This window comes from Melospiza melodia, chromosome 26, assembly GCF_035770615.1.
Source record: "Melospiza melodia melodia isolate bMelMel2 chromosome 26, bMelMel2.pri, whole genome shotgun sequence".
Taxonomy (NCBI): Eukaryota; Metazoa; Chordata; class Aves; order Passeriformes; family Passerellidae; genus Melospiza; species Melospiza melodia.
In genome coordinates, this window is record NC_086219.1 from 5,175,760 (window position 1) to 5,202,742 (window position 26,983).

Here is a 26,983-nt window from a genome sequence, read left to right on the forward strand (position 1 = left end):
TTTTAGGTTGGACATCAGGAAAAGGTGAAAAGGTTCTTTCCCCGGAGGGTGGTGGGGCACTGAACAGGCTCCCCAGGGAATGGGCACTGCCCAAGGCTGCCCCAACTCCAGGAGCATTTGGACAACGTTCTCAGGTGGGATTGTCGGGACGTCCAAGAGTTGATGATCCCTCTGGGTCCCTTCCCTTCTGGTGCTGGGTGTTTATTTGGGAAAAGGCCGAATGTGCCGCACCGCAGCCCGGCCGGGCCGGGCGGCCTTCAGGGCTCCCCTCAGCGCCTTCCTCCCATCGCACACGGGGCTGTCCTGCCCCGTCCTGCCGCTGGGGGCGCGTGCGCTCCCGCTCTCCTCCGCTCCCCCTTCCGGCCGCCAGCGCTGCGCTCTCGCGACAGCGCCCGATTCTCGCGACAGCGCCGCGCGTCAACATGGCGGCAGCCGGCCGTGAGGGGAGCCCGGCGGAGCAGGCGGGCAGCTCCAGGATGCCCGCGGGCACGGAGGGAAGCAGCACCATGTCGGCCATGCCCGGCTTCGACAGCCCCGACGCCTTCGTCAAGGTGCGGTGGGAGAGGGGCAGGGAGGGCGGGCGGGGCACTACCGCTCCCGGCGTGCCGTGTGCGCTCGGGCCATGCCGGGAGCTGTAGTCCTGTCCCGCGGGGGCCGCGTGGGGATCCCAGCCCGAGCGGGAGGCACCTGTAGGGTGTCCCCAATGGCAGGAGGAGGGTGTGGGCCAGGCCGGCGGCTGCGGGGGCCAGAGGGGTGTATCGGGACCTGTTACCGGCCTGGGTCGGGCCCTGGCCTTGTCAGCCACCGGGGGTTCCTGGAAATGCCGGGGAATGGGGACCCTCGTGAGGGCTTGTCGCGATGAGAATTGTCCCATGCCTTATAAATGGCAGCGTTAGCCCCCGTGTGTTTTACCTGTGCACGATGCTGATGCCGGAGAGGGAATGGCTGCCAGATCACAAATAGGAAGCGTTGCAGGGATTTGGGGTGTTTTGTTAGAGTAATAAAGTAATTATCTGCGTTCCTGCTGTTTTAGAACTGTAGAATACTCTTAGTTGGAAGGCTCCCACAAGGATCTTCCAGGAGTCCAGCTCCTGGCTCTGCACAGACACCCCTACAATCCGACCTTGTGCCTGAGAGGATTTTCCTAAAGCTCTTGGAGCTCTGGCAGCCTTGGGGCCATGACCATTCCCTGGGGAGCCTGTTCAGTGCCTGAACACTGGAGGATGATCAGTAGTAGTTCTGTAATCATTTAGTAGTTCTATAATGAAGTTTTTGGACTTTCATTATTTAAAGCTATCTAAATGTGAAAAACGGCAATCCTTTTTTTTATTATTTTTTTTAAAGTTTAATAGTAATAAAATGGTTATAAAAATAGTAATACAATTAGAGTAATAATAATTTGGACAATTTGAATTAGGACAATATGAGGCAATAAAGACAAAGAGTTAGGGATGTCCAGGTACCTTTTTCTGGGCACCATGAGCCCAAAAAAGGGACCCACGTTAACAGAGGATTAACCCTTAAAAGCAACAGCCTGTTGCATATTCATACACCTCATACATGATGCATAAATTCCATTCAAACACAGGATTCTGTCGGGTCATCATCAACTCCTTCCTCTGAATCCTAACAGCGCCTTCGAGGTGGGAAGAAGTTAATTTCTTCTGATAATGGAGCAATACATTCTTTTTCTCTGAAAGATTCAGGTGTCCTGTGGCTGCTATCTTGCTGCGAGTCCTTTCTTTAAAAAAAGTATCTTACATAGCATAATTTCTACCTTAACATTTTGTTATAACCTAAAACTATATTTAACATAGTACTTAAAAGAATTAATACAGCATTACTTTCTAACACAAGACATATAATATTCATTTGAATATTTGCAAAAAGCCAATCATAAAATACACATTTTTCACCCTAAATAACTATGTGAAGTTACTCCTAGTGCAAAACCACACATTAGAACCACGCAGTTCCAACCAACCAGGCAAAGCGCATTTCTATCAAAGAGTATCCTGAGTAAACACAAACAAAACACTGACAAAAAGCTGATAACGTTGTTCTTTCACAGTATGCTCTCGGCACAGTGGTGGCTGCAACAAAGGCATCCAACGGGCTCCCCCAGCCTGGGGACGAGTACGATTTCTACTGCAGCTTCCCTGGGTTCCGCGCCTACTGCAGCACCCAGAGCGACCGCCTGCTCCGCTGGTAAGGGCCCCGCTGCACCTCGGGGCTGCTGCTGGCAGCTGGCAGTCCAAACCAGAGGGCAGCCCCTTCTTTGGCACCTTCAAACAGGTTAAAGAGGTGGTTTGTTTCATGCATCCAGCTTTAGCTGCTTCTCTAGCACTTGGCAGCTGAAGTGGCAAGCTTAAAGAGGGCATTTCGTTATATTGCCATGAGGAGCTGTGCAGAGAGGAGCACCTGATACTGGACACATTAGTCTGTCCATTTTAAAAGTCGTGTTTGTGAGAACCTAATTCTAACACTTTAATACTGTATAGTTGCTTTTTCTTTTACTGCTCATGTGATGATATCTATAATTTGATTTCTTTGCATGTGATGATATCTATAATTTGATTTCTTTTCATGTGATGATATCTATAATTTGACTTCTTTAAAGCGTAGAAACTGTAAGAGTAGAAACTATAAAGTGTAGAACTGTAAAGTGTAGAAACTGTAATTTGACTTCTTTAAAGTGTAAGAAACTGTAAGAGAACTGGATGTTTTAATGTTTAGATAGCCTGCATTCAGATTGCTGACAGCTTTTCTGTTCTCTTGCAAGCATGAGCCAGGTGATGCAGTACCACGGCTGCCGGAGCCTCATGCAAGATTCCAGCAAGGTGACAGGGCTGGAAGATAAATTTGATATGCTGGTTGACTCCAATGATGTCATTCTTGAAAGAGTGGTAAGCAAATTATTTCTGGATGTGGTTCTTAAAAAGTGTTCTGTTGCCACAAGTTTTCTTTTTTTTTTGTTGCAAGAACTTCAGTGGCACAGCTTCCACAATTAGTCACTATTTCCTCAATTTTATGTATTCCCTTTTTATTTTAAAAACCCCAAGTGTATTCCCTTTTTATTTTAAAAACCCTTCCAAATGCCAGGCCAGAGATCACAGCAGCTAAGGTAGGAGAGCCAAGGGGAGGGAAGGTAACATGGGGTGTGTGAGGAAACTAAATGCAGTTTGACATAAAATCCTCACAGCCTGAGAACATGTCTGTATATTTGAGAGTGCTTCTCTGAGGAAACTCCTCCCCCTGATCTTCAACATACTCCTCCCATGTTTGTCTGTCTTGTGTTGCACAGAATTTGGGGGAGATGGCTATGGAGATACCTACCTGCATGATTTTCTTTACTCAGTCTGACTAGAGTGTCTAAGTGTGGTGATTTAACAGGTGCTTCACATTGTTTTTCTGGATTTTAGAGTATTTTATTGGATGAAGCATCAGGAGTGAATAGAAACCAGCAGCCAGTCCTGCCAGCTGGGTTACAGCCCCCACAGATGATTGTTTCCAGCTGGAACCGTAAGGTGAGGCCCCCATGCTCAGTTTGGCTGTGTTAGCTCAGCTGTTCTCCCAGCTGTTCTACCAGTTCTCCAGTGGAGTTGAGTAGTTAAATGTTCCCTCATGTTTTTTCACACATTCTAAGTACCTCTCTCTTTTTCTCTTTTTCCTATTCATTCAAAGTTGGTTCTGAAATCTTTATGCTTTCAATTGCCATTCCAGTTTCACATGCTCAACAGCCTTTCCTTCCTGTGCCTGTGAATTCAGGATCTTGAGTCCCAACTTTTTTTCCTTACTAAAAAAAAGTTACTCAGTTTGAAATGCGGGATATAACTCCTCTGAATTGTTTTCCTCCTCCGAGGAAAACAATGTCTAGTAAATCATATTGGTTTTACCTCTGTTTTTTTTTTTTTTTTTAATAGGCAGGAGAATACCACAAAAGATCTCAGTCTGAAACATTCCGACTGCTTCATGCCAAGAATATTTCTCGACCGCAGCTGAAGTTTCGTGAAAAGATTGACAATTCCAACACTCCCTTTGTACCTAAAATTTATATCAAACCAAATGCTTTGAAGCCTTTGCCTGAAGGTAAGGGGTTTATTTTTGGGGGATAATTTGTTGCGAGTATTTGACACAAACCTGCCCTCACAGTCTAGAGGAGAAATCACAGACTATAAAAACAAGTAGCAAGAGATGTTGAACGTTTGGGTGTAGTGATCTTGGTGACACTGTTGTTTCCATATCTGTCATGACAGGGTAGATCAGCAAACAGCATCTTCTTGCTGGTATACAGCAAATAATCTGTTCCAAACAGATAATCTGCTGCTGCTTTTTACCACCTTGAACATGCATGAGAGTCACTTTTGCATGAGAAGTCTTGATTAGACTAGTTGGCTCTACAGATATTCTTTCAGATGGATGAGCTGCAGTATGTATATGAGGACATCTACCTTTGGTTCTGGTGCTTTATCAAAGCTGTCAGGAATACATTCTGCTGCTGCCAGTTCATCTGTATTCTGCACTGCTGCAGTTGTACTTTCAGTAACCAGGAATGATTGAAAAATTTTTCTGAAGATTTTTCAATTTCCATCCAAGCTTTTAAGCCAAAACCACCTCGTGTCTTCCTAAAAACAGCCAAGTAACTGAGTTGTTATTTCAGGTACAAAATTACAGCAAAAGCAGCAGCACTAAATTAAGGTTTTTGTTACTTTGTAAACTCTTGTGGTGGGTGGAGGGGGAGATAGTAGTAGGCTGAGAACATGTTGTGTGGGGGACCTAGTCCAGTTATTCCATATTGGTTGTTCAGCCCTCACAAAAAGTGGACGGCAGAGAAAGGAGCGCCCTGAGGACTTGGATGTGCCAGCTGCTTTGGCAGACTTCATACATCAGCAGAGGACGCAGAAAACTGAGCAAGACATGTAAGAAACTAACCTGCCAGCAAGGTGCTTGGAGTCCCCTGGGTGAACCTGTGTGCTCAGATTGTGCTGATGCTCATCATGTATAACAGTTCTGCATGTGTTTGTGACCACACTACATTGTATGTGATTTGCTTTAGACCTCTGCAGTTACATTAATCTGCTTTAAAAGAGACAGAATAGGGAAACAGCCATAGCTCTCAAAGCCTCTGTGCTCTGTCCTCATAAAGAGGACTGGAATTTAGTCTGTGCTTGTCTCTTCCTAAATTCCACAGGTTTGCTCACCCTTACCAGTATGAACTGGAGCATTTTTCTCCACCAGATGAAGTTCTCAAGAAACCTGAACTCCAGGTTGGTGCCCACTTTAATTTTAAACTACAGATATAGTACATTTAAAGCCATACTTGACAAATTTCATGTTTGAGGGTGGAGGTTGGGATTGGGAGTTGACAGTGAATGTACCATGCCTAATTCATTTGCTCTGCCAGATGTACAGGCCCACTGAGGAAACACCCTGTCATTTTATCACCACACTGGATGAGCTGGTAGAACTAAATGAAAAGCTTATGACTTGTAAAGAATTTGCCTTGGACTTGGAGGTAATCCAGTTGCATTTTATATTTAGAAGTTACACATGTACTTTTAGGAGCTAGGAGACCATTATATTCTTCTCATGGTGGGGTGGGGGGTGGTTTTCTCCTGGGTTTTGTACTCCCTGATATGAAAAGACAGTTCCTGACATAATATCTGTCTGATATTATCTATAAGGTTGAATTAAACTGTGTCAGTATTAGAAGTTTTCCAATGGCAGGGTGCACTTCTTAGTGAATTTGATCTTCTTTCAATTAATCCTTGTTTTTTTAATGTCATCTTAGTCACTGCAAAGAGAAAGTTTGTTCATCCAGTGTCTTTTTTTCTCAAAGAGGTCTTGTTGCTCTTTCTTCCCTCATTTAGAATGCCATTTTATTTTATAGTATTTATTTATTTTATAGTATTGTTTCTGTAATGAATCCCAGGTTCCATCTCTCTTCCCTGTTACCAGCACCACTCCTACAGAACCTTCCTTGGCTTGACGTGTCTGATGCAGATTTCCACCCGAACAGAAGATTTCATCATTGATACACTGGAACTGCGCAGTGACATGAGCATCCTCAATGAGACCTTCACAGACCCTGCAATTGTGAAGGTCAGCTGCAAAATTCACCAGATTTTTTAAAAAAAATATTATTATTATTGTTTTAGTTTAAGCTTTCTTACAGTTAAAATCACACTGTGTGCTCGGTTTTGATCACTCAATTTAAACTTTCTTATAATTAAAACTACACTGTGTGCTCGGTCTTGATCACTTGATTCTGCTTTCACTATAATTTGTTCAGGAGCCTCATTTCTTGATGTTAGTAGTGAATTGCTTGCCAAATGCACTTATTTAGTAGTTCTATACTTAACAATAAAAAACAGAGAAAAAAAATCTAGACACACAAGTGAAAGCACAGCACTACCAGCCTGGAGTAGAAATGTTCTTCGTATCATCCCCAAATTTTTATGCTTTTCAAGGTCCTTCATGGTGCTGATTCAGATGTGGAATGGCTGCAAAGAGACTTTGGTCTGTACTTGGTGAATGTGTTTGATACTCACCAAGCTGCTCGTCTCCTCAATCTTGGCAGACATTCTTTGGATCACTTGCTGAAGCTGTATTGCAATGTAGATGCTGACAAGAAATACCAGCTGGCTGACTGGAGAATACGGTAAAAACTGACCCTCAGATGGGCTGGAGCTGCAAGGTAGCACTTCTCCTTGTTTGCATTGCTAGAGCTTCTTCTTGCAGGAAAAATTATGGGTTAGTCTCAAATTGAATGAGCACAGCATTTACCTGGCTGTGCCCAAAGTTTTTGAATATTACATTTTCCCACTTTTTTTTAAATTAAATTAGGTCTTTTTGGAAAGATCTTCAAAGATGAAGTAATGAAAATCTGGAAGTCCACTTCTTAGGAACAGTTCTTATCACTACAGTGTTACAGAGACAGTATTTGCTCCTCTATTTGCTCCTCCTCCTCTATTTGCCCACAAAAACATTTAATCACCTGTGCAAGGCAGAGCAGATGGTGTTGAAGCAGTGATCTTGACTATGCAGGTGCACCCTGCACACCTCAGAGATCTCAAGTCTACTTCTGCAGGCTCTGCAGAGAGAAGAGAGCTTTGATAAATACCATAGCAAGCACTTGTGCCACATGGTTTAGCTACACATCAATCCTGCTCTCCAGCACACAAACAAGGATGTGAACTGGACAGAGCACAGCATTTTACTGCTGGTCCCTAACCAATCCTGCAGTACCAAAACAGATTTTCCATGTTAGCTCTTGGCATGTTTCATATGCATTTTGCCCTATTATGCCTTTTAAGAGAAAACTAACAGTTTCTTTAAGAGAAAAGTAACAGTTTGGCAGGACAGCTGAAATATGTTGGTGTAATTCTGGCTCTTTTTGTAGCCCTTTGCCAGAAGAAATGATCCGGTATGCCCGTGAGGACACTCACTACCTGCTCTACATCTATGATAAAGTGAGGGAGCTGCTGTGGGAGAGAGGGAAGGAGCAGCCCACACAGCTGCAGGTTGTGTGGCAGCGCAGCAGGGACATCTGCCTAAAGGTAAAGCTTCACCTGCTTTGATTACCTGCACCTATTCTATGTCTTTTTCTTTTTGTGTGTCTGAAAACATCTGCATGTACTCTCAGTCATGTGCAGTCACTTTCACCAGTTATGGTCCTTGGACTCATATGCCTTCCTGCTCTTTTTTGAATGTTAGTATTCCTTGGCCTCACAATGCATTCAGGTGTGTCTTTTCTAAGAGATTTGTTACACTTCTGGTTCTGCTGGATGTTCCTAGAAGTTCAAAGCCTCATGGAGCTGCATTCATAGACAACTATATGGTGCCTGTGGAAAACACTTTGTGTGATGTAGTAAAGCTTGATGATAGTAAAGCTGCTCCTGATTTTGATGAGGGTGGATTTCCCCTGACAATGGATGAGATGTGTGTTTTTCAGGAATAGGCTCCTACCAATAGTTTAGGATAAAAAGCTGAAAGACACATTGTACCTGAGTGAATTTAGTAAAGACACATTGTACCTGAGTGAATTTAGTAAAGACACATTGTACCTGACTGAATTTAGTAAAGACACATTGTACCTGAGTGAATTTAGTCCCCTGATGTCCGTGTGAGATTCTATGTCTGAGAGAGGCAAAACAGAAAGCTCACAAGTGCTTCTTTTTTTCCTATCCAGAAATACATCAAGCCCCTCTTTACAGATGAATCCTACCTTGATCTCTACAGGAGGCAGAAAAAGCACCTTGATACCCAACAGCTGGCAGCATTCAGGCTGCTGTTTGCATGGAGAGACAAGATAGCACGGCAAGAGGATGAGAGCACAGGGTAGGAAATCTTTTGTTATGAACACTGACTTAATGCTTTAGTAAATATCTTGGATTATGCCCCTTCCACCCCTGAGATGGGACAACTTTGTTACCTCTAGAAATTACTGTACTACATCAGGCTGCTTGTTACACAGAAGTTCTGTTATGTTTCTTTTCTTTTTAAATTATTTCATCATGTCAGACCTTGTAATGGGGACAGAGTTGTGGACTTTGAAGGTGTTTTTAATTGTTTTTAACATTCTGTTACATTCATACCACCTCTTTGTGTTGTAGGTATGTGCTACCAAACCATATGCTGTTGAAGATTGCAGAGGAGCTGCCCAAGTAAGTTTTGTTCACACTGAAGGAGTCTTACTTGATCTTAATATCCAGCAAGTCACTTTCAAGTGTATAATTACTTCTGCAGTTGATCCCTTCCTTCCAGCTTTTCTCTATAGCTGTTCAGTGTGGAAGAGAAATAAATAGCAGTACTCCTTCAGAAGGCTTCAGATGTCTGGGATGCATCACTTGGATTGTATTGCACTAATAAACCACATTCCTTTGCATTGCTCTGTGTTACACATTCCCTCTGAGATTCCTTCACTTTTACAGAGCAAGAGAGGGGTGAGTGCCCTCAATTTGGATTTTTATTGCAGTTCCTAAAGAATGGGGATGGCAAGGGACAGATCCCTTAAAACACCCAGTTTATACAATATTTTCCTCAAACATTTGGCACTCATCACCTAACAACCATACTTGAGAATAAAAACAAAATACATCTTTAAAGGCAGGTCTGCTGCCTGGCTCAGCTTTCATAGGTGAATACTGAATGAAATGATGATGAGGAGAGCTGACTTGATGGCTTCTCCTCATCTGCACAAACCTGGTGCAGAATTTCATCACAGAGATTAATCTGACTTGTCTTGCTCTGTCACAGTCAGGGTAGTGGTTATATCCTTTGAATGCAAATGCCAACACACCAGCCATGAATACAGCACACTGAATTTTCCTCCTCTCTCTGCAGAGAATGCCAGGGTATCATTGCTTGCTGTAACCCTGTCCCACCCCTTGTTCGGCAGCAGGTTAATGAATTGCATCTGCTCATTCAGCAGGCTCGAGAGATGCCTCTTCTCAAGGTAGGAGTAGCTTGTACCACACAGGAAACTAATCACTGGCATCCCTAAGCCAGGCCTGTGATGATGTGTATGCTGAAATTTGCTTTTTGAACACTGAATTTTGTAGTAGAACAGAAAGATGTGTCGTAACTTCTTGCCTGTCTGCTGTGTAGTGGCTTACACACAGTGTAGTTTCCTGGAAATGTGGAGCAGTAAATGAACAGACACTCCTTGAACAGAATGTGATTTGTCATATACTGTACATCACATTTGCCTGTGTGAGGAAGAACTGCACCTTGTGGAATTTGCTGGCCATGTAAATGGACTCATAAATATTTTACAGCTATGGTGAGGCAAAAGAACCAACCTAGGTGTTAGAAGTTTATCAGTTAAAATATATCAGCAGATGCTAGGCAAAAGAACCAGCCTAGGTGTAAGAAATTAATTAGTTAAAATATATCAGGAGCATGTTGATATTAATACAGCTTTCATCCATAGTAAAAAAAACATGTGAGCAAGAATGTGCCCTCTCTGTGTGAGGTGTTTGAATGTATAGCCAAGTGCAAATACTGCAGGACAAGAAGAAAGTAATTTTATTATCCTGCTAGCTTGTAATAAATGTGATGAAAACATTGATGAGGTGGCCAGTCTAGAAGAAACAGGGCTTTTAAGTGACTGACCTTTCTCTCCCATTCTAGTCTGAGATGACTTCAGCAGTCAGGAAGAGAGCACCTCTGCCCAACCCTGAGGTATTGTTTGCATTGTATTTTTACTTTGTGTCTTAAGCCTTAAACTTGGAAACAAATGTATCCAAATTCTACCTGCTAGTAAATTGCTTCTCTCATCCATTTTACAATTTTCTCTGCTTTAGCTAAATGGTACTTATCTGTGCCAGATTCATAATATTACCAGTTGTTAACTGTTATTTTACAAACCACCATAAAGCAGCACTTAAGGTTTCATCAGCAAACACTCTGGCTGCTGGACAGTTTCATGTGTGTTGAATATTTTGACTGAGCTGTAAGAGAGGTTTCAGATGAGTTTCTAAGGCTGACTCCTCTCTTGTCATGTACATGAAGTGCAGCATCTCATTAACTCATGGGTGTTTGCACAGGTAGCCTTTTGATGCCAGATGAGCTACACTAAGAATATTCCATCTCTGAATTTCATCCCTTTTTTTTTTTGAATTTTCATTAAATTGTCTCTGCACTATGTGAAAATAATAGATCATAGTGTATCAATGGTGTTTATAATTTGAATCTCTGCAGAAGCTGGAGAATGCCCTCTTTGGACCACATGACAGCTCACGAATTCCTATGGAAGATTTTCAGAATAACTCTGCCTTAGGTAATTTAGAGTTAACCTAAAAGCTGTGCTAATAATGCAATGATGGAGCTTTGACATGGGGAAAATAAGCAATCCTGAAAAAACTTTCAGGGAAACCTCATGACACAAAATAGCAGTAAAATACGCAAGACTCTAATAAAAATTTTGTCTCCTTTTCATGCAGACCCTGCACTGGTTTTGGAAGATGTTTGTCTCTTTTCAGACAGTGAGAGGACAAAGGATATTCAAGATAATCAGCCAGAATCAACATGTCTTGTTGCTACTACCACTGTCAGCATATTCAGTGTAAGCAATATGTTTGTGACAGTGTCGGTATTGAAATACTAAAAAACAGATTTAATAACCTGATAAAACTGTGTGGAAGTGTTGAAAGAAATAAGATGGAAATGCATGGCAATGGTGCTGACTTTTGACAGGCATCAGGCCTAACCAAAACAAATGGGTTAGGAAGCCAGCAAGGTTCCTCCATGCCTCTGGAGGGTCACTGCTCTCAGTAGAATTTCAGAGTGAGAAGCAACATGGCATGAAGTGGCAGCAGCCAAACAAAAAGAATATTTGTGTTAATGTTTCTTCCTTTTTTTCTTTTCTTTTAAGGAATGTGATGAAAACGAAGGAAATAAGAAGACTTTGACCACTGCACAGCGGAAAGCTCAGCTAATAATGGAGTCCTTTGAAAATCCATTTAAAATGGTAAAAGCTCCTGATAGTGGGATTCAGATTACCCAGTGCAGAGGGTGCCCTGAGCTTGGTTTTCAGCCATATCAGAAGGGCTTGATAGAGCATCAGCTGCTGCTCTCTGACAGGAATCCAGGGATTGTCCCTGCAGAGACACATGTGTGGGATTGTTTTCAAAACACATTAAAATACCTCTTGGATACAAGTCTTTCTACATAGTAAACAGACCACTCACTGTGGTTTTAAATCTAGTTTTAGGTTTTTCAGGTTTTTCATCTATCCTTTATAGCTAGGATTAGTAAGCTGATTCTACTCTTGTAATGAATCAGAAGAACAATAGAATGCTATTACACATTTGGAGTGGTAGATTACCAGAAAATAATACCAAAATTTTTACTGGTGTGCAGTTGCTGGTTGGTCTGTTGGGGGTGTTGTGGTTTTGTGGGGAGGGGTTTTTAGTTATTTTTTTCTTTAGTATTTCTCTTGGTAGCTGTGGTGACTTCTTTTTTCCCACAAGGTGTTCTATCTGTAGAATATTTCTTCAAATGAGCTCACTGATTTGCAACAATTTAGTAGCTAAAATGCAATGAGCTAAATGTCACATGCTGTTTAAAGCAATTTTTTTTTCCTCTCCACAGTATCTACCTCCAGAGGAGAATTCTGCCTATGTCTCACAATCTGCAAAGTTTGACCCATCATCAAAGATTTATGAAGTAAGACTGGTGCTAAAATTTCCTGCCAAGTAGTACAAAAGAAACAAATAAGTAGTTTATTTTCTATTGGGACCCTCAGCAATATAGATTTTCTTTTTGTCCTTGGATACTTCTTGAGAAACTTAACATATTTCTGTGACATTTGTATCTTTAAAGAACCAGGGATTGGAGACATTGTGCTGTATAGTCCCTGTCTGTCAAAGCTGAAAACTCTACAGAAAATATGTGCATTTGTTTTTGAGGCTTGTTTGTAGCTTTGAACTTTTAAAGCATTTGGTTTTACTTCACATGGTACAGCAGATCTTAATCTCTTTTACAGTTGAATTTGATCGTTTGTACTCAAAATGAGCACCAGTGTTAGCAAGTTTATAAACAATTCCTTGCCATGAAACCTTAAAGAAAGTGTTTCCAGGTAATATTTTTTCATTGCAGATCAGCAATCGATGGAAGTTGGTGAGTCAGGCACCAGGACAGAAGAAGCCCAAGAATGAAACCAATAAGAAAGCAGCCCAGCAGCCAGGTACAGCCACTCTTCCCTTCCTTGGTGTGTTTGGAGACTTGATACAAAACTGCTTTGCTTGCTTTTTCTAAAGCCCCTGGCTAACTTACTCCTGCTTTTTACAGTAATGCTTCTTTGTCTCCATAGCTGCCCCTGCCCAGACACAAAAGTTGAATAAAAAGCCAGCACAGAATGTTGTATCTGTTCGCCAGCAAGCCATGGTATGTTGTAGAATTCCTCCTCCAGCCATTGCTCATCTTGACTCTTATAATTCAGAATGAAACTCTGAGCCCTGTAACTGAAATACCTGAATATTATAAATATCAATGTAATTGATAGTAGCCTTTGTGTGGTGCTGCCCTGGGTGTAACAACAGGCTCCTGCTAATTGTGCTGTGCACATGATCCCATCCCTCCATGTGTGCACAGGGGATGTTTTCCACTGCTCCTCACTTCCTTTAAGGCTCTTCAGTTGTTCTGCATAGGTTCCCCCAAATATGCCAGTGGGGCCACAGCAGATCTCAGCTTCCCATATCCCGTGAAATGACAATTTAGCTTTTTATAGAAGTCTCTACTGTGAGGTACAAAAACAATGAAATAGCAGTGTAGGCCCCAGGAAGAGCACAGAGATTTCTCCCCAAGCTATTATTGCCAAAGGCAAGAGCAGTCACTGAAGCCTGGCTCCTTGGGGCAGTTAATTTGCCCAATGAGATGTTTCACTCTCCTTTCTTCAACTTACCTTTTTTTCTATTTTGTGGGTTGCTTCCATAGCAGGAACAAGCTAATAGGAAGAAGGAGAGAGACACAAGTGAAATAGGAGCAGAAACAGGAGCAGAGCTGCCAACGCAGGAAAAGAAACGGCAGAAAAAATCCCAGCAGCCAGAGGAGCTGGAAGCACTAAGGCAGTTCACCCCCTTTGATTACAGCAATTCCAGCTTCAAGGTGTTTGCAGGTAAGATCTGATCCCTTCTAGAGTGCTGCACACTGGAAAATGTTACCAGCTGAGACTTGAGAGGGCTGTGTGAGTGTGGGTGCCAGTGCAGTACAGACTGTCACAATGTACTTACCTTATAGTGGGGAAATAGTTCCAAAAATTGACTTGAGGAATGTGCACTTTAGTATTCCTCTTGTATTTGGAAACAATATCCTGAAATAATTGGCCAAGTGGGTTGTGGATTTAGATTTTGTTTCTTTTCTCTTATCTGTTTAATTGGAGCCAGGGGCTAAGAGGCAAAGGAGATTTGACTCCTTTGTGAAAAAGGAACTATTCAGAAACATCTCCTGCCCTTAAAAGATTGTTCTGCATTTTACTGTGTGGGAGGCTGTAGTGAAACCTCCTTATCATCAGAGGAACACTGTGGGGAATGCATTGTTCTTTATAGAAAATTTTAATAACAGCTTCTCCCCTCTCTCTCTTAGGAGGCAGCAAATCAAAACAGTCACCACAGTTTGATCCTGCCAAGCAAGCTCACACAGGCAAGGTATGGACCTGTCATGAAAGGGGGAACAGAAATGTGGGTGACTGTATGTACCCAGCCAGGGGCTCTCTGGGAGGGCAGATGATATTTTGTGCATCTGCAGAATGTTCCCTAACAGCTGCTGAAATGCAGCTTCCAATCCCAAGTTCATTATTCATTATTTCTTCCCATTCAGGAGGAGCTTCCTTGGAGTCCCTCAGATTCTCTTGTTGTTTCCCACCTATCCATACATTGCTCACACCTGTGCCTCTATACATCACAAGCATGACATTTGGACCACAGCAAACCACCACAAATTCCAGTTCCACATTAAATCCTCAAAAATCACAGGCATTCCAGTGGTTCCAGGGCATGTCAGTTTTGCATGCTGCTTATGTACCCCTCCAAGTACTGCTGTTAGAAACAGTCTCAAAGAGTTTTTACTTAAGTTATTGCTAATTGAGATTGAAAAGAAGAAAAAACCCATAAACAATCAAACCATGGCTTGCTGATGAACAGACACAATTTTTTGTGCTGCCTTTTTATGCATATTTAGGGAAGTCTGTGACCAGCACAGGGAAGTCAGTGAGCAGAGTTCTGTGAAATTGAAAAGATCTGGCAGCACATGGAATATACTTGGGAGGAACTTCACTGTGGTGGTGTTTTATTTGTTTGTTTGTTTGTTTCTGTGTGCAGAAATTTGCTGGAACTAACAAGCTTCAACAGTCTGGAAACCGGAGCATGTCCTACCTGGTGGGGAAAGCTGAAAGGTGGGGTTTTATCCTGTCCTCATCCAGCTGGAGTGTTTGCACACCCCTGCCCCAGAACCTCAGCTATTGTCCTCTACTGCTGTGGGAACTTTAGCCTATGTTCAGTGGAAGAGGTTGCATCACACCCCGACATCAGTTTAAAGGACAAAAAAAGGAAAAAAAACCCCAACAATTTAGGATTAATGCAAGACAATTAATGCACAAATTTAGATTAATGCAATGACTGGGTGGAAGGTTTGAAATGCTGAGGTAAAAGTTGGTGTTAGAGGGTGTGGGAGTTGCTTTCTTTGATCAGATAGGTGGAAGTGGAGAACATCTGCCTAGCTTGGGAGGAATAAGAGTTCTGCCAAATATGAACATTCTTATTGTGGATAGATACTTAGTGTTTAGCTTGCAGGGTTTGATTATTGTGAGTTACTTTGTCATAAGAGAGCCACACCACGTAAGGGCAGCACTGGAGGGAGAAGGGTACTCTGTGCCTCTGGGCCCTCTCTTGATAGAATCATTGTAACATGGTTGGTTTTCAATCTTGAGTAAATTTACTGCAATAATTAAAGTGTTTTTTAAACTCTTTTGCAGGGGTTCGACACACCACTGGCCAAAGAGATAATCTTTGTTACAGGACCTGTGGGAGTTGCTGCTGAATGAAACAGTAATTAGAAGTGTTACCACCATGAGGAAGCAAATGCCAGTCATTGATCACTTTTTGTACAGGAAAGTTTTTAAAACCATTAAAATCCTTTTTTTTTTCCAAAAGGAAAAACATCTGTATTGATGTCACTTTTGTTATATTCACATTGTTGGTTTTTTTTCTTCTAATTATACTCACAGTGTTGCTTTGTTTATAATTTTGAAAGTTTATCCTGTGTCCTCTAACACAAACTTGTCACTTCTTGGAGCTCAAACCCAGCAGTTCAGAGAAGGAAATGAGGCCAGAGTGTCTTTCATGATAGACCTTGCTTACAAATTGAACTGCACAGCTCATCTCTTACAATACAAGGTAATACAGAGAAAAAGAAGCTAATACAGAAAAAGAGAGTGTTTACCTCACAGTGTTGGTATATTTTAATGGAAAGATTGTATTTGTACTACTCTTTGTAGAAGGAGTATCAGAAACAGTATCATCAGTATTGGATGGGTCAGTGACAGTTTATTCTGATGAAGACCTCTGACATTTTAACAGGACTTTGTAAAACAAAGACTATGAGGAGACTTGAGATTTAATTTGTTTTCAATCTTTTTCCCTGTTTCTGGGAAATAAGAAGTGGAAGGAACATAGGAGGGGTTTTTCTCCTTAGGTATCTTAGTGTGAACAGTGCTGACCCAGCATTGTAATGGTAGAACAGTCTCTTTCTTATAAAATCTGCTTGCATGGCTGAATATTGGAGAATGTTTTTGTAAAGAGGCAGTCAAATAGCAATTGTCTCCAAGTGGATTTGCAGGGGCTGCCAATTCCTTCCTTGTCAGCTTTATCAGTTCTTGTTATTTCTTTAACTTGAAGAAATTGCAAAAGCCCTATCAGTCCAGGGAATATTAAAATCTGTGGTTTAAATCCTCTACTTTAAATTCCAAGGAAAGTGACATTTCAAGGATGGTCCTAATTTTACTCTTTTTCTGTTTTCCCTTTATGAATTGCAAAATGTTTTTAAAACGTCTTTAATGGAAGTGACTGGCAACTACATGCATGCTTTATTCACTTGGTTGTGCCTGTGCAGTTGCAGCACTGGAGTCCTCTACTGTGAGGTTGTTTTACTCTTGTGCAGCAGCTGTTGGAGGTATTTGTGTAACCTGGTTGGAGAACTACTCTCAGTAGAACCTTGGTGCATTTCTCTGCACCTCACAGAACACACCACATTCTGTAAGCCCCTCACCTGGACCCACCAGCACTAGAACTGAACCTGCTTTTGCAATATCCACAGAATCATTGATGGGTGAAGTTGGTAGGCACCACAGCAAATCATCTGGTCCAAGCTCCCTGCCCAAGCAGGGTCATCTTGGAGCACATGGCACAGGATTGTGCCCAGATGGAATATGTGCAGTGGAACAGTCTGCGCGCCCTCTATGGGCAATCCATTCCTGTCCTTGGTCACCCACGTAGGAAAGTTCTTCCTAATTTTCAGCTGGGACTTCATGTGCATCAGTTTCTGCCTGTTGCCTTGTGTCCCAGCACCACTAAGCAGAGCATTAGTTCCCTGTCCTTGGCATTTTCCTTTTAGATATTTACACATTCATGAGTGCCGCCGCACTCGTCACTTCTCGATGCCCAACTGCCTCATCCTTTATCCTGAGAGATGCTCTCACCAGCCGTCCTCATACAATCCAACACAATGCATCCTCATTACTTAAAACATCCCACTTAGACTTCGTTTTCCCGAAAATTTCTCGCTGGCGGTTCCGCAGGCGGGGCGGCGCGGTGCCGAGGGCTCGGCGTGCTCGGAGCAGGGGCTGTGGCGGCGCGGTGCCGAGGGCTCGGTGCGCTCGGAGCAGGGGCTGTGGCGGAGCGGCGCTGAAGGCTTCGCGTGCTCGGAGCAGGGGCTGTGGCGGAGCGGTGCCGAGGGCTCGGAGCAGGGGCTGAGGCGGCGCTGAGGGCTCGGCGTGCTCGGAGCAGGGGCGGAGCGATGCGGTGCCGCGGGCTCGGAGCAGGGGCTGAGGCGGCGCTGAGGGCTCGGGCGCGCCCTTTCCCCGTGGCGGCGGGGGCGGCCCCGCTCCGCCCGCCCGGCCCTGACGCGGCCCGGCCGTCACGGCGGCCCCGCCAATGGCGGCGCGCGCAGGCGGGGGCGGCGCGGGGCCCTGCGCGCGGCTCCCGCGCCGGTGCGGTCGGGCGGCGGCGGCGGCAGCCGAGCGCAGGTGGCCCGGCCCGGCGGCGGCCGCTCCGCTCCGCGGCGGGGCGGGATGGAGCGCGGCGCGGCGGCGCTGATCCGCGAGGGCTGGTTCCGCGAGACGTGCCGGCTGTGGCCCGGCCAGGCCATGTCGCTGCAGGTGGAGGAGCTCCTGCACCACCAGCGCTCCCGCTACCAGGAGATCCTCGTCTTCCGCAGGTGCGGGAGGGCCGCCCGGGGCGGTGGGGGGATGGCGGCGCCGGGCAGCGCCACGCGGTGGGGCCTGGCGGCGCGGAGAGGGGGCGGGGGAGCGCGGCCCCGGCCGGCTCCAACCCCGCTTCCCCGCTCTGCCCAGCACCACCTATGGCAACGTCCTGGTCCTGGATGGGGTGATCCAGTGCACGGAGCGGGACGAGTTCTCCTACCAGGAAATGATCGCCAACCTGCCCCTGTGCAGCCACCCCGACCCCCGCAAGGTGAGCGCTCCCCGGCCCGCCCCTCGGGGCTCCCCCAGCCCCCGCAGGGCTGCCGGGGCCTGTCCTGGGCCGGAGCAGGCTCCGGGCCCCGCGGTTCGTGTCCGGGCAGCCGGGCCCGCAGCGCCTGCACGCCGCTCTCCTTGGGCCCGAGAGCCGAAGTTGCCGCGGGCCGAGCCCGCTGACAGCCCACGCTGTGCCCTCTTCCCTGCCAGGTGCTGATCATCGGCGGCGGCGACGGGGGCGTGCTGCGGGAGGTGGTCAAACACCCGACCGTGGAGTCCGTGGTGCAGTGCGAGATCGATGAGGTGCGTGGGGCTCCCGGCTGCTCGGGGCTCCTGGGCGGGCTGCCCGGCATGGCAAACCCAGCCCGACTCCACATCACCCTCGGGAGCTGCGCCTTCACCTGCTGTCTCTCGTCAGCACCAGGCGCGTTTGCTGCTGGTTCTGCTGGCGTGACAATGACAGCGCCACCTCTCTTTGCCTTACGAGTCATCTACGTGGCAGCTGGCTGCCTCTTCTGTGTGATTTCTTTCACACGCACACGATTGAGGCCCTTCCAGGCAGTCGTGGGCCAAGCACGGGATCTGGAGGAGTGCCCTGGCTCTGTGGAGATGCTGCTGTTCCCTCTCCTTCGCTGCCGAACAGAGTGCTCCCGGCAGAGGAGGATGGCTGCTTGGTTGAGCAGTCTCTTGCAACCAAAATCAGGAAATAAGCAGCAGGGATTTGCTTCTGTGATAGATGGGCCAGTTGCTTTATAAATGATCATAATTTTGTGTCTAGTACAACAAACTTGGAAGGGAGAAGGTCACTACCAATTAGAGCATGTTGGGGCTTTGGCTTAGTGATGGTGACTGTCAGGATGTGTGTGCCTGCTGAGAATCAGCCTGTGACTGATAACCTGTGTGCTCACAGAGCTCTCCAAGTGACAGTCGGTGTTAGGATGTGGGCTGGTAACTCTGTCACACCACTGAAGTTTACTCTTTTCCCAGTCCTCCTCTCAGCCAGTTCTATTTTACTTTACTCAGCCTTTTCTCAGAAAGTTTTGCTCAGAGTAAAGCTCTTTTAAGAACAGGAAATTCTGCTATATGAGATTGTGTGCTCTTTCTGCCAGCTAAGTAGGCAAACATGCCTGGTTTTAACAAGCACTGCCTGACACCAACATATTTTTTTGGTTTTGCCATCTGTGAGAAGCTGCTAGTGTTTAGTACAACTGCAGTGGCTGCCTAACGATTTTAGAGAAAAAAATTTTATCTTAATAATGTCTGTAGTTCAGAGATGGGGATATTTCTCATCTTGCATTCAGAAACTTGCTAGCATGGTTTTACTTAGGAAGAAATATAAATTGATTTATCTGAGATCGCCTATGCAAGTGACGTTCTGTAGGAAAAAGGAGCACAGAGCAGTCTGACCTGCAATCCCATTTGCTCAGTTCCTCAGGGAGCTTTTGAAGCTCCAGGTTTTTGTTGAGCTTGGCATAGACAGGACAACAGTGTCACTGAACCCTGAGGCTGTAGGAGAAGGCTGAGAGGAGCTGGCTGAAGGTGCTGGCAGCTTTTGTGGCTTTCACTGGCAAATCAGGCTTGAGCTGAAGGTACTGAAGGAAATGACTCATTGTGCTGTTCTTCCAGTCACAGCTGCACAGCACTCTGAGAAGCAGCTTCTTGTGAGCCTCTGACCCACTTGTGCTCTCTGTGTGTTGCAGGATGTGATCCAGGTATCTAAAAAATACCTCCCAGGGATGGCAGTGGGCTATTCCAGTGCTAAGCTGACATTGCACGTGGGAGATGGTTTTGAGTTCATGAAACAGAATCAAGAAGCCTTTGATGTGATTATCACAGACTCGTCTGACCCCATGGGTAAGAACTGTAGCCATAAAAGGGCACTGTTTTCCACATACCTCCTTCATTTTTTTATTCTGCCTACCTCTTGGAAGTTCTGCCGGTCTGCTGAGGATCCTTTCAAGTGAAAAGATTGTTGCCGACTTGGAAACCATAAAATTGTATCAGCAGGCCTTCAAGCCAGCTGTTACTTTTCTCTCCTCAAAATTCAGCTCCAGCAGCTGTTTCTTCAGGCAGAGTTGTTCCCTGAGTGGAAGGGCAGCTTTGCACATGTGCCTGCTGATAAAGCAGTGGCTCACACACTTGGTGCAGCCCCTGCCCTGAAGATAGCTGGGGTGAGGCTGCTGTATTTCTGAAGGGGGAAACTGAGGAACAGAAGGACCAAGTGTAGATATGGCACCTCATTTTAGGAACCCATCAACAAGTATCAGTCACCTTCAATCTTGGCCTAGTCAGGACAGAGAGAGGTATCTCTAAAAGGCAGTTTGGAGCAGGAGTTCTGCTTTAAAAAAGCAAGAGGCAGCTGCTAAGACTTTGTTTAATAGGGGACCTAGGCTTGCTATTTAGCAAAGCTAAAATCCTGACGGTTTTGCCCTCCTAGGGGTCCACCTGGGCTCTAAGCTTTTCTTTATTCACCTTTCTCCCAGGTCCTGCAGAAAGTTTGTTCAAAGAATCTTATTACCAGCTGATGAAGACAGCCCTGAGGGAAGATGGCATTCTCTGCTGCCAAGGTGAGGATGCTGCCCCTGGGCAGAGGCTGACGCCAGAGCTTCACATACCAAGCGTGAGGCACAGAGGGGACTCTTCTTGGGGAGATGAGATGCAGGGAGTGAAACACGTCACCTCCCAGGGAAAGCTGTGGTTTTGATCTCTGTCAGCTCATTCATTGTTGGTCTGGGCTTAACAAAACTGCCATCAAGGTCTGTGAAACTACATGAGCTGGACAGGTTGGGACTTGGAACCACTGCTCAGCTGGCACAGTTCTGTGCAGAGCAGAGGGGCAGCTCTCACACACTGCCTGCCTTTCTCCCTGCAGGTGAGTGCCAGTGGCTGCACCTGGATCTCATCAAGGAGATGCGGCAGTTCTGCAAGTCCCTGTTCCCGGTGGTGGAGTACGCCTACTGCACCATCCCCACGTACCCCAGCGGCCAGATCGGCTTCATGCTCTGCAGCAAGAACCCTGTGAGTGCCTTTTCCAGGCCCTACCAGCCTGCCTGTGCCTTACAGAACTCAAGCTATGGCATTGAATTCTCCCAGCTGTGGGGCTTCAAGATTCTAGAATTCTCAATTCTCAATTCTTGAACCCCGTGAGTTCCACGCACCTCAAGGGCCCTTTTCCATTCTCTACAAACCTGCCTAATGCTGTCCCTTGCAGAACTTGAGCTATGGCATTCAATTCTCCCAGCTGTGGGGCCTCAAGATTCTAGAATTCTCAGTTCTTGATTCTTGAACCCCGTGAGTTCCTTTTCCATTCCCTACCAGCCTGCCTGAATCTGTCCCTTGCAGAACTTGAGCTATGCCACTGAAATCTCCAAGCTGTAGGGCTTCACGATTCTAGAATTCTCAATTCTTGAACCCCGTGAGTTCCACGCACCTCAAGGGCCTTTTTCCATTCCCTACCAGCCTGCCTGAAGCTGCCCCTTGCAGAACTTCAGCCATGGCATTCAATTCTCCCAGCTGTGGGGCTTCAAGATCCTTGAATTCTTGATTCTTGAACCCCGTGAGTTCCAGGCACCTCAGGGGCCCTTTTCCATTCCCTACAAACCTGCCTGAGGCTGTCCCTTGCAGAACTCAAGCTATGGCACTGAAATCTCCCAGCTGTGGGGCCTCAAGATCCTTGAATTCTCAATTCTTGATTCTTGAACCCCGTGAGTTCCAGGCACCTCAAGGGCCCTTTTCCATTCCCTACCAGCCTGCCTGAGGCTGTCCCTTGTAGAACTTGAGCTATGGCATTCAATTCTCCCAGCTGTGGGGCCTCAAGATCCTTGAATTCTTGATTCTTGAACCCCATGAATTCCACACACCTCAAGTGCCCTTTTCCATTCCCTACCAGCCTGCCTGAATCTGTCCCTTGCAGAGCTTCAGCTATGGCACTGAATTCTCCCAGCTGTGGGGCTTCAAGATTCACCTGGCTCTGCCACCCAGAGCTCCAGTGCAGCCTGCTCAGTGCTGAACGATGTGCAGAATTGACCAGTTGCTTTAAAAATGGTCATAATTTTCCATCTAGTACAACAAACTTGGAAGGGAGGAAGTCACTACCAATTTTTTTAAGGTTTTGGCTTATTTGGTGGTGACTGTTACAAAGCAGGCACCTTCTGAAAATCAGCCTGTAACTGGTTTGATGATAACTTATCATCCCTAAGGATAAGTCAGAGGGGAAGCCAGACCAACTGGAGAGTGCACCTGGAAGCACAGCAAACCTTCAGGGTCTCTGTTTTCCCCCCCAGAGAACACTGACCCTCACAGAGGCCTCCAAGTGAGAGTTGGTGTTGGGATGTGGGCTGGTAACTCTGTCACACCACTGAAGTTTACTCTTTTCCTAGTCTGCTTCAATGGGGCTGAAGGGAAGCCCATGCCTCCCCAGAACTCTCTTGAGGGGAAAATAAAAGCACCAAAGTCACCACTGTGCACCTGGCATCATAATTCTGCATGAAAGGAACAAGTGTAAAAAAAAATAATATCTAAGAGCTGGACAAGCCAGGGAGCACAGGACAGATTTCTGCAGCAGCATGCTAGACAAGGAAACTGTCTGGTGTTTTAAGATGGTTTTTAGATGATGTTTAAGATAATGTTTAAGGTTTAAGATTATGTTTAAGATGATGTTTAAGGTTTAAGATGATGTTTAAGAGAATGTTTAAGGTTTAAGATGATGTTTAAGATGATGTTTAAGGTTTAAGATGATGTTTAAGAGGATGTTTAAGGTTTAAGATGGGTTTGGGGTGCCAGCATTGCTGCTGCTGCACGTGGTTAACCCGGGATGCTGGCAGCATGCACCGTGCCCAACATGGATTCTCCTTTGAGGAGCAAAGCCTTGTTCCTTGGATGCTCATCACACATCTGTCCCATGGCTCATGCAGTGTGACCTCATGCACTGACATCTGTGCACAAGTGCTGGTCACAGGAATTAGAGAGCACAAACCCCAGCCCTTGGTGCTGGGGCTGCGCAGAACCTTTGGCCTCATACTGAAACAAAAAGTTATTTGTTTGCCTCTGAGTCATCTCAGTTCTCTGCCGTGCATCAGGATGCCTGTCACACAGCCTTTGGCTTCTTATTTGTTATAAATGAGTATTCCAATTTAATAATTAAGTATATTATTAAATAATCAAAATATAAATTTGGAAAAAGCCACAAGGGATTTGACTCTGAGCCAGGTGATCAGATTTGGGGAACCCAGGATTTGGCCTCTATCACACCACAGTCCCCATGGGTCTCCAAATGTCATTTCTAAGGGGTTTGTTTTATACAGTATTTTGGGCTCTGCAAGGGGCCCTTCTTTAGCATATTTTAGCACATTATTGTAGCTTTTCTTTCTTGCTGCCATGTTTCTCAGAACTGGTGGATAATTCCTGGAATCCTGTCAGGCAAAAACTTCCTGCCATAAACTTCTGACAATGCCTATCAAATGCCTCCTGCTGGGGTCTTGTCAGACAAGAAAACCCCTTGAAATATCCATCCCTGGAGACAGTGTCTTCCTGGTGTTTTAATCTCCATCCTTATCACGTAGCCTATTACTGCTCGTTGCCCAACACTGGCTTTGTACACAAAGTGCTGTGGTTTTAATTTCCTTTAGCACTAATTATTTTACAACACATATTACATTATCCAAATAGTCAAAGGTACTGACTTTGCTTTTGCAGAACACAAATTTCCGGGAGCCAGTGCAGCAGCTCTCACAGCAGCAGGTGGAGGAGAGGAGTCTCAAGTACTACAACTCTGACATTCACAGGGCAGCATTCATCCTGCCAGAGTTTGCACGGAAGGTAAGCCAGCCTGTGCCACAACACCTCCCTCCAGGGTGAGACAGGAGTGGGAGTAGGATTTCTTGCAGTCCCAAAGGTTTCTATGGGCAAGTCAGAGCAGGACAGTGTTTTGTATGACAGGGCAGAGTATGAGTCAGGCTGGGAAGACTGGAGTTCATTTAGGAGCTGTTCTTTGGGCTGATGTGCCGTGCCTTGATGGCAGATCACTCCTGCTTCACCTACCAAGGCCAGGTCCAAGATGATTTTTACCAGCAATTCAGAGGCAGGCACTTATTCACATCCCCCTTTGAAAGGGAGCTGGGAATAGCCCATGCAAGGTTACCAGAGCCTTTCAGTCTGGGGCCACAATTTCTTTCCAACAGCTTGTGCCAGGTCTGTGAACTGCACAAGGCTTGCTCACTTGTAAAGTCCCAGACACACTGAAAGGAAGCCCATGCCTCCCCAGAACTCTCTTGAGAGGAAAATAAAAGTACCAAAGTCACCACTGTGCACCTGGGATCATCATTCTGCTGCATGAAAGGAACAAGTGTCAAAGAAAATAATATCTAAGATAGAGCTGGACAAGCCAGGGAGCACAGGACAGATTTCTGCAGCATCATGCTAGACAAGGAAACTGTCTGGTGTTTTAAGATGGCTTTTAGATGATGTTTAAGATAATATTTAAGGTTTAAGATGATGTTTAAGATTTAAGATGATGTTTAAGATAGTGTTTAAGGTTTAAGATAATGTTTAAGATAATATTTAAAGTTTAAGATGATGTTTAAGATAATGCTTAAGATGGTGTTTAAGATAATGTTTAAGATGATGTTTAAGATAATGTTTAATGTTTAAGATGATGTTTAAGATAATGTTTAATGTTTAAGATGATGTTTAAGATAATGTTTAAGATGATGTTTAAGATAATGTTTAATGTTTAAGATAATGTTTAAGGTTTAAGATGATGTTTCCGGCCCAAACTATTCTGTGCTCTTCTGATTGGCTTTAGAGGCAGAACTGGTGTTTCACACTGGAAAGCTCCAAAACTCTTAGATAAAATGTGCTTGATTTTTTTGCACAAACTAGAGGATAAAGAAGGGATGCTCCAGTATAGATCAGTCTTTTTTCTTGAAGGATAGCCTGTATTTCCACGTTATTCCATTATATGCCCACTAGGCTGCAACTGCAGCTTCCAGAAAAAAATTCCTTAGAATTTTAGTCCATAGAATTAGAATTAGAGTGTTGTAGGGATGCAGGCAAATGCCATAACTGTATTTCAGAGGTGGTGATTCATGTTTCCCCTGCAGCCTGCAGAGCTGGGGCAGGTCCATGCTGACATTTGTCTTTGGCTCTCTGCAGGCCCTGAGCGATGTGTGAGACCCTGAGCTGCTTCCTTGCTCCAAGTTGGACTCTGAGATCTTCAGTGATGTGGCTGGGATCTTCTCAGCAGACTGCAGATTTGCTCTCCACTGTGTGGGATTGTTTAACCCTTGGCCAGCCAACATTCCCTCTGATATGTTAAGGATGATGGGGCATAAGCCAGATAAGACTATTGAAAAGTCCAGTGACTTATTGCCTGAGGTCAAAACTGTTCTTTCCAGTGCTGGAAATGTAAGATGTCTTTTTCCTTTCATCCCTGCACCCATTCTAAATTCTCCCATCCCAACCACACTCCACACCCCTCCAGCTGATGTGATGTATTTATAACTGACACAGATTTCTGTCTGGTGGGCTGGGAACAGTCCAAAGGGTCCCTGACTCAGCCTTAAGCACAGAGAGAGAAAGAGAGAGGGAGCTTTGTGCACAGTTAGCTCACTCTCTCCTCGTGGGAGCTCCCTGCTGCTGACACTTTTGGACTGGTAACAGGTCTGAGCATCCCACTGCCCTCCTGTGACTCCTGCCCTGCTCTGCAGCACAGCTGGAGAAGCCACAGTGCAAACTGTTGCCATTCACCAGAGATCTCCCTCCAACCCTGATGGAGTAGCAGTATTAAACACCAGCCAGGCATGCTGGCAGCAGTCTTGTGGCTTTTTTTTTTTTTTTTTTTTTTTTTTTTTTGTTAAGGTTGCTCATTTTCTTAATTGGTTAGAAACAGAAGTGCTGAGGTGCCAACAGGCTGACTGCTGTTCTTACCTCTGCCCTCAGAGAGGTTCCAAAGAATGTTTATCAATATGGTGACAGGTTATATATATATGTATATATATGTGTGTATATATATATATATATATATATATATATATATATATAAAAGCAAACCTTAGCTGCATTGCCTGATGTTCAGTACTGATGTTGGGGAGTTGGTTGTGCTGACAAATCTCTCATCTCAGTCATGCTGAGATGCCTCAGGCCTGGGTGTTTGCAAGTCCTTAGGAGGCATCATTATTTCCAATGCTGCCCCCAGATGCATAAGTTGTTTTCCATTGTACACTGTAAGATGGAGCTGCCTTCACTTCTTTACTTCTGTTCTGAAGATTCTGTCCCCCTGCACTGTGGGAATCACCCTCCCAGCACAACCACTGTGCCATTGTCACTCCCTTGCACTCAATTAAACACTTGGCTCTGGTTAAGGTGACACCAATGTGGGTCAGTGTTTTTTGGGGGGAGGAAACAGAGATCCTGAAGGTTTGCTGTGCTTCTAGGTGCACCCTCTAGTTGGTCTGGCTTCCTCTCTCACTTATCTTCAGGGATGATAAGTTATGATCCCTAAGAGGATTTCTGGGGTCAGTACTTTCCTGCTTTCTTCCCTTACTGATGGGACATAGCACTTCTTTCCCAGTGTCTCCTTCTACCACCAGTATTGGTGCAGTTTCTTTGAGGTCACAAGGGTTTGCAAAGCATTGCTGAGCTGCAGAGCTGAGTCTGGGTCTCTGTATTCTTGAGAAGATAACACCTATTTTTCTCTTAATTGTCTGGGTGACTTTTCTTTCTCACACAAATAGTTTGGGTTAATGAGGCATTTTCACTGCTCAACTCCTGTGTTTTTATAAGGAGCAGAGC

The 26,983-nt window shown here is 45.1% G+C and overlaps 2 protein-coding genes across 2 annotated transcripts; both read left to right on the forward strand.

Annotated features, from left to right (window-relative positions):
- The first annotated feature begins 411 nt into the window (after positions 1–411).
- Positions 412–15,659, forward strand: EXOSC10 (exosome component 10). Its single transcript, XM_063177024.1, has 25 exons — positions 412–551; positions 2,072–2,208; positions 2,783–2,906; positions 3,423–3,527; positions 3,924–4,089; positions 4,808–4,919; positions 5,192–5,267; positions 5,405–5,515; positions 5,959–6,102; positions 6,471–6,661; positions 7,403–7,559; positions 8,192–8,340; positions 8,616–8,666; positions 9,346–9,457; positions 10,135–10,185; positions 10,705–10,783; positions 10,947–11,068; positions 11,378–11,473; positions 12,097–12,171; positions 12,604–12,691; positions 12,818–12,891; positions 13,441–13,621; positions 14,089–14,150; positions 14,823–14,896; positions 15,476–15,659. The coding sequence occupies exons 1-25, from the start codon at positions 423–425 to the stop codon at positions 15,504–15,506; spliced, it is 2,697 nt and encodes an 898-aa protein (XP_063033094.1). The 5' UTR covers positions 412–422; the 3' UTR covers positions 15,507–15,659.
- A 2,110-nt stretch (positions 15,660–17,769) lies between these two features.
- On the forward strand, positions 17,770–26,558 carry SRM (spermidine synthase). Its single transcript, XM_063176858.1, has 8 exons — positions 17,770–17,934; positions 18,071–18,191; positions 18,404–18,496; positions 19,894–20,047; positions 20,677–20,760; positions 21,066–21,211; positions 23,888–24,010; positions 25,346–26,558. The coding sequence occupies exons 1-8, from the start codon at positions 17,789–17,791 to the stop codon at positions 25,361–25,363; spliced, it is 885 nt and encodes a 294-aa protein (XP_063032928.1). The 5' UTR covers positions 17,770–17,788; the 3' UTR covers positions 25,364–26,558.
- Positions 26,559–26,983: the final 425 nt, after the last annotated feature.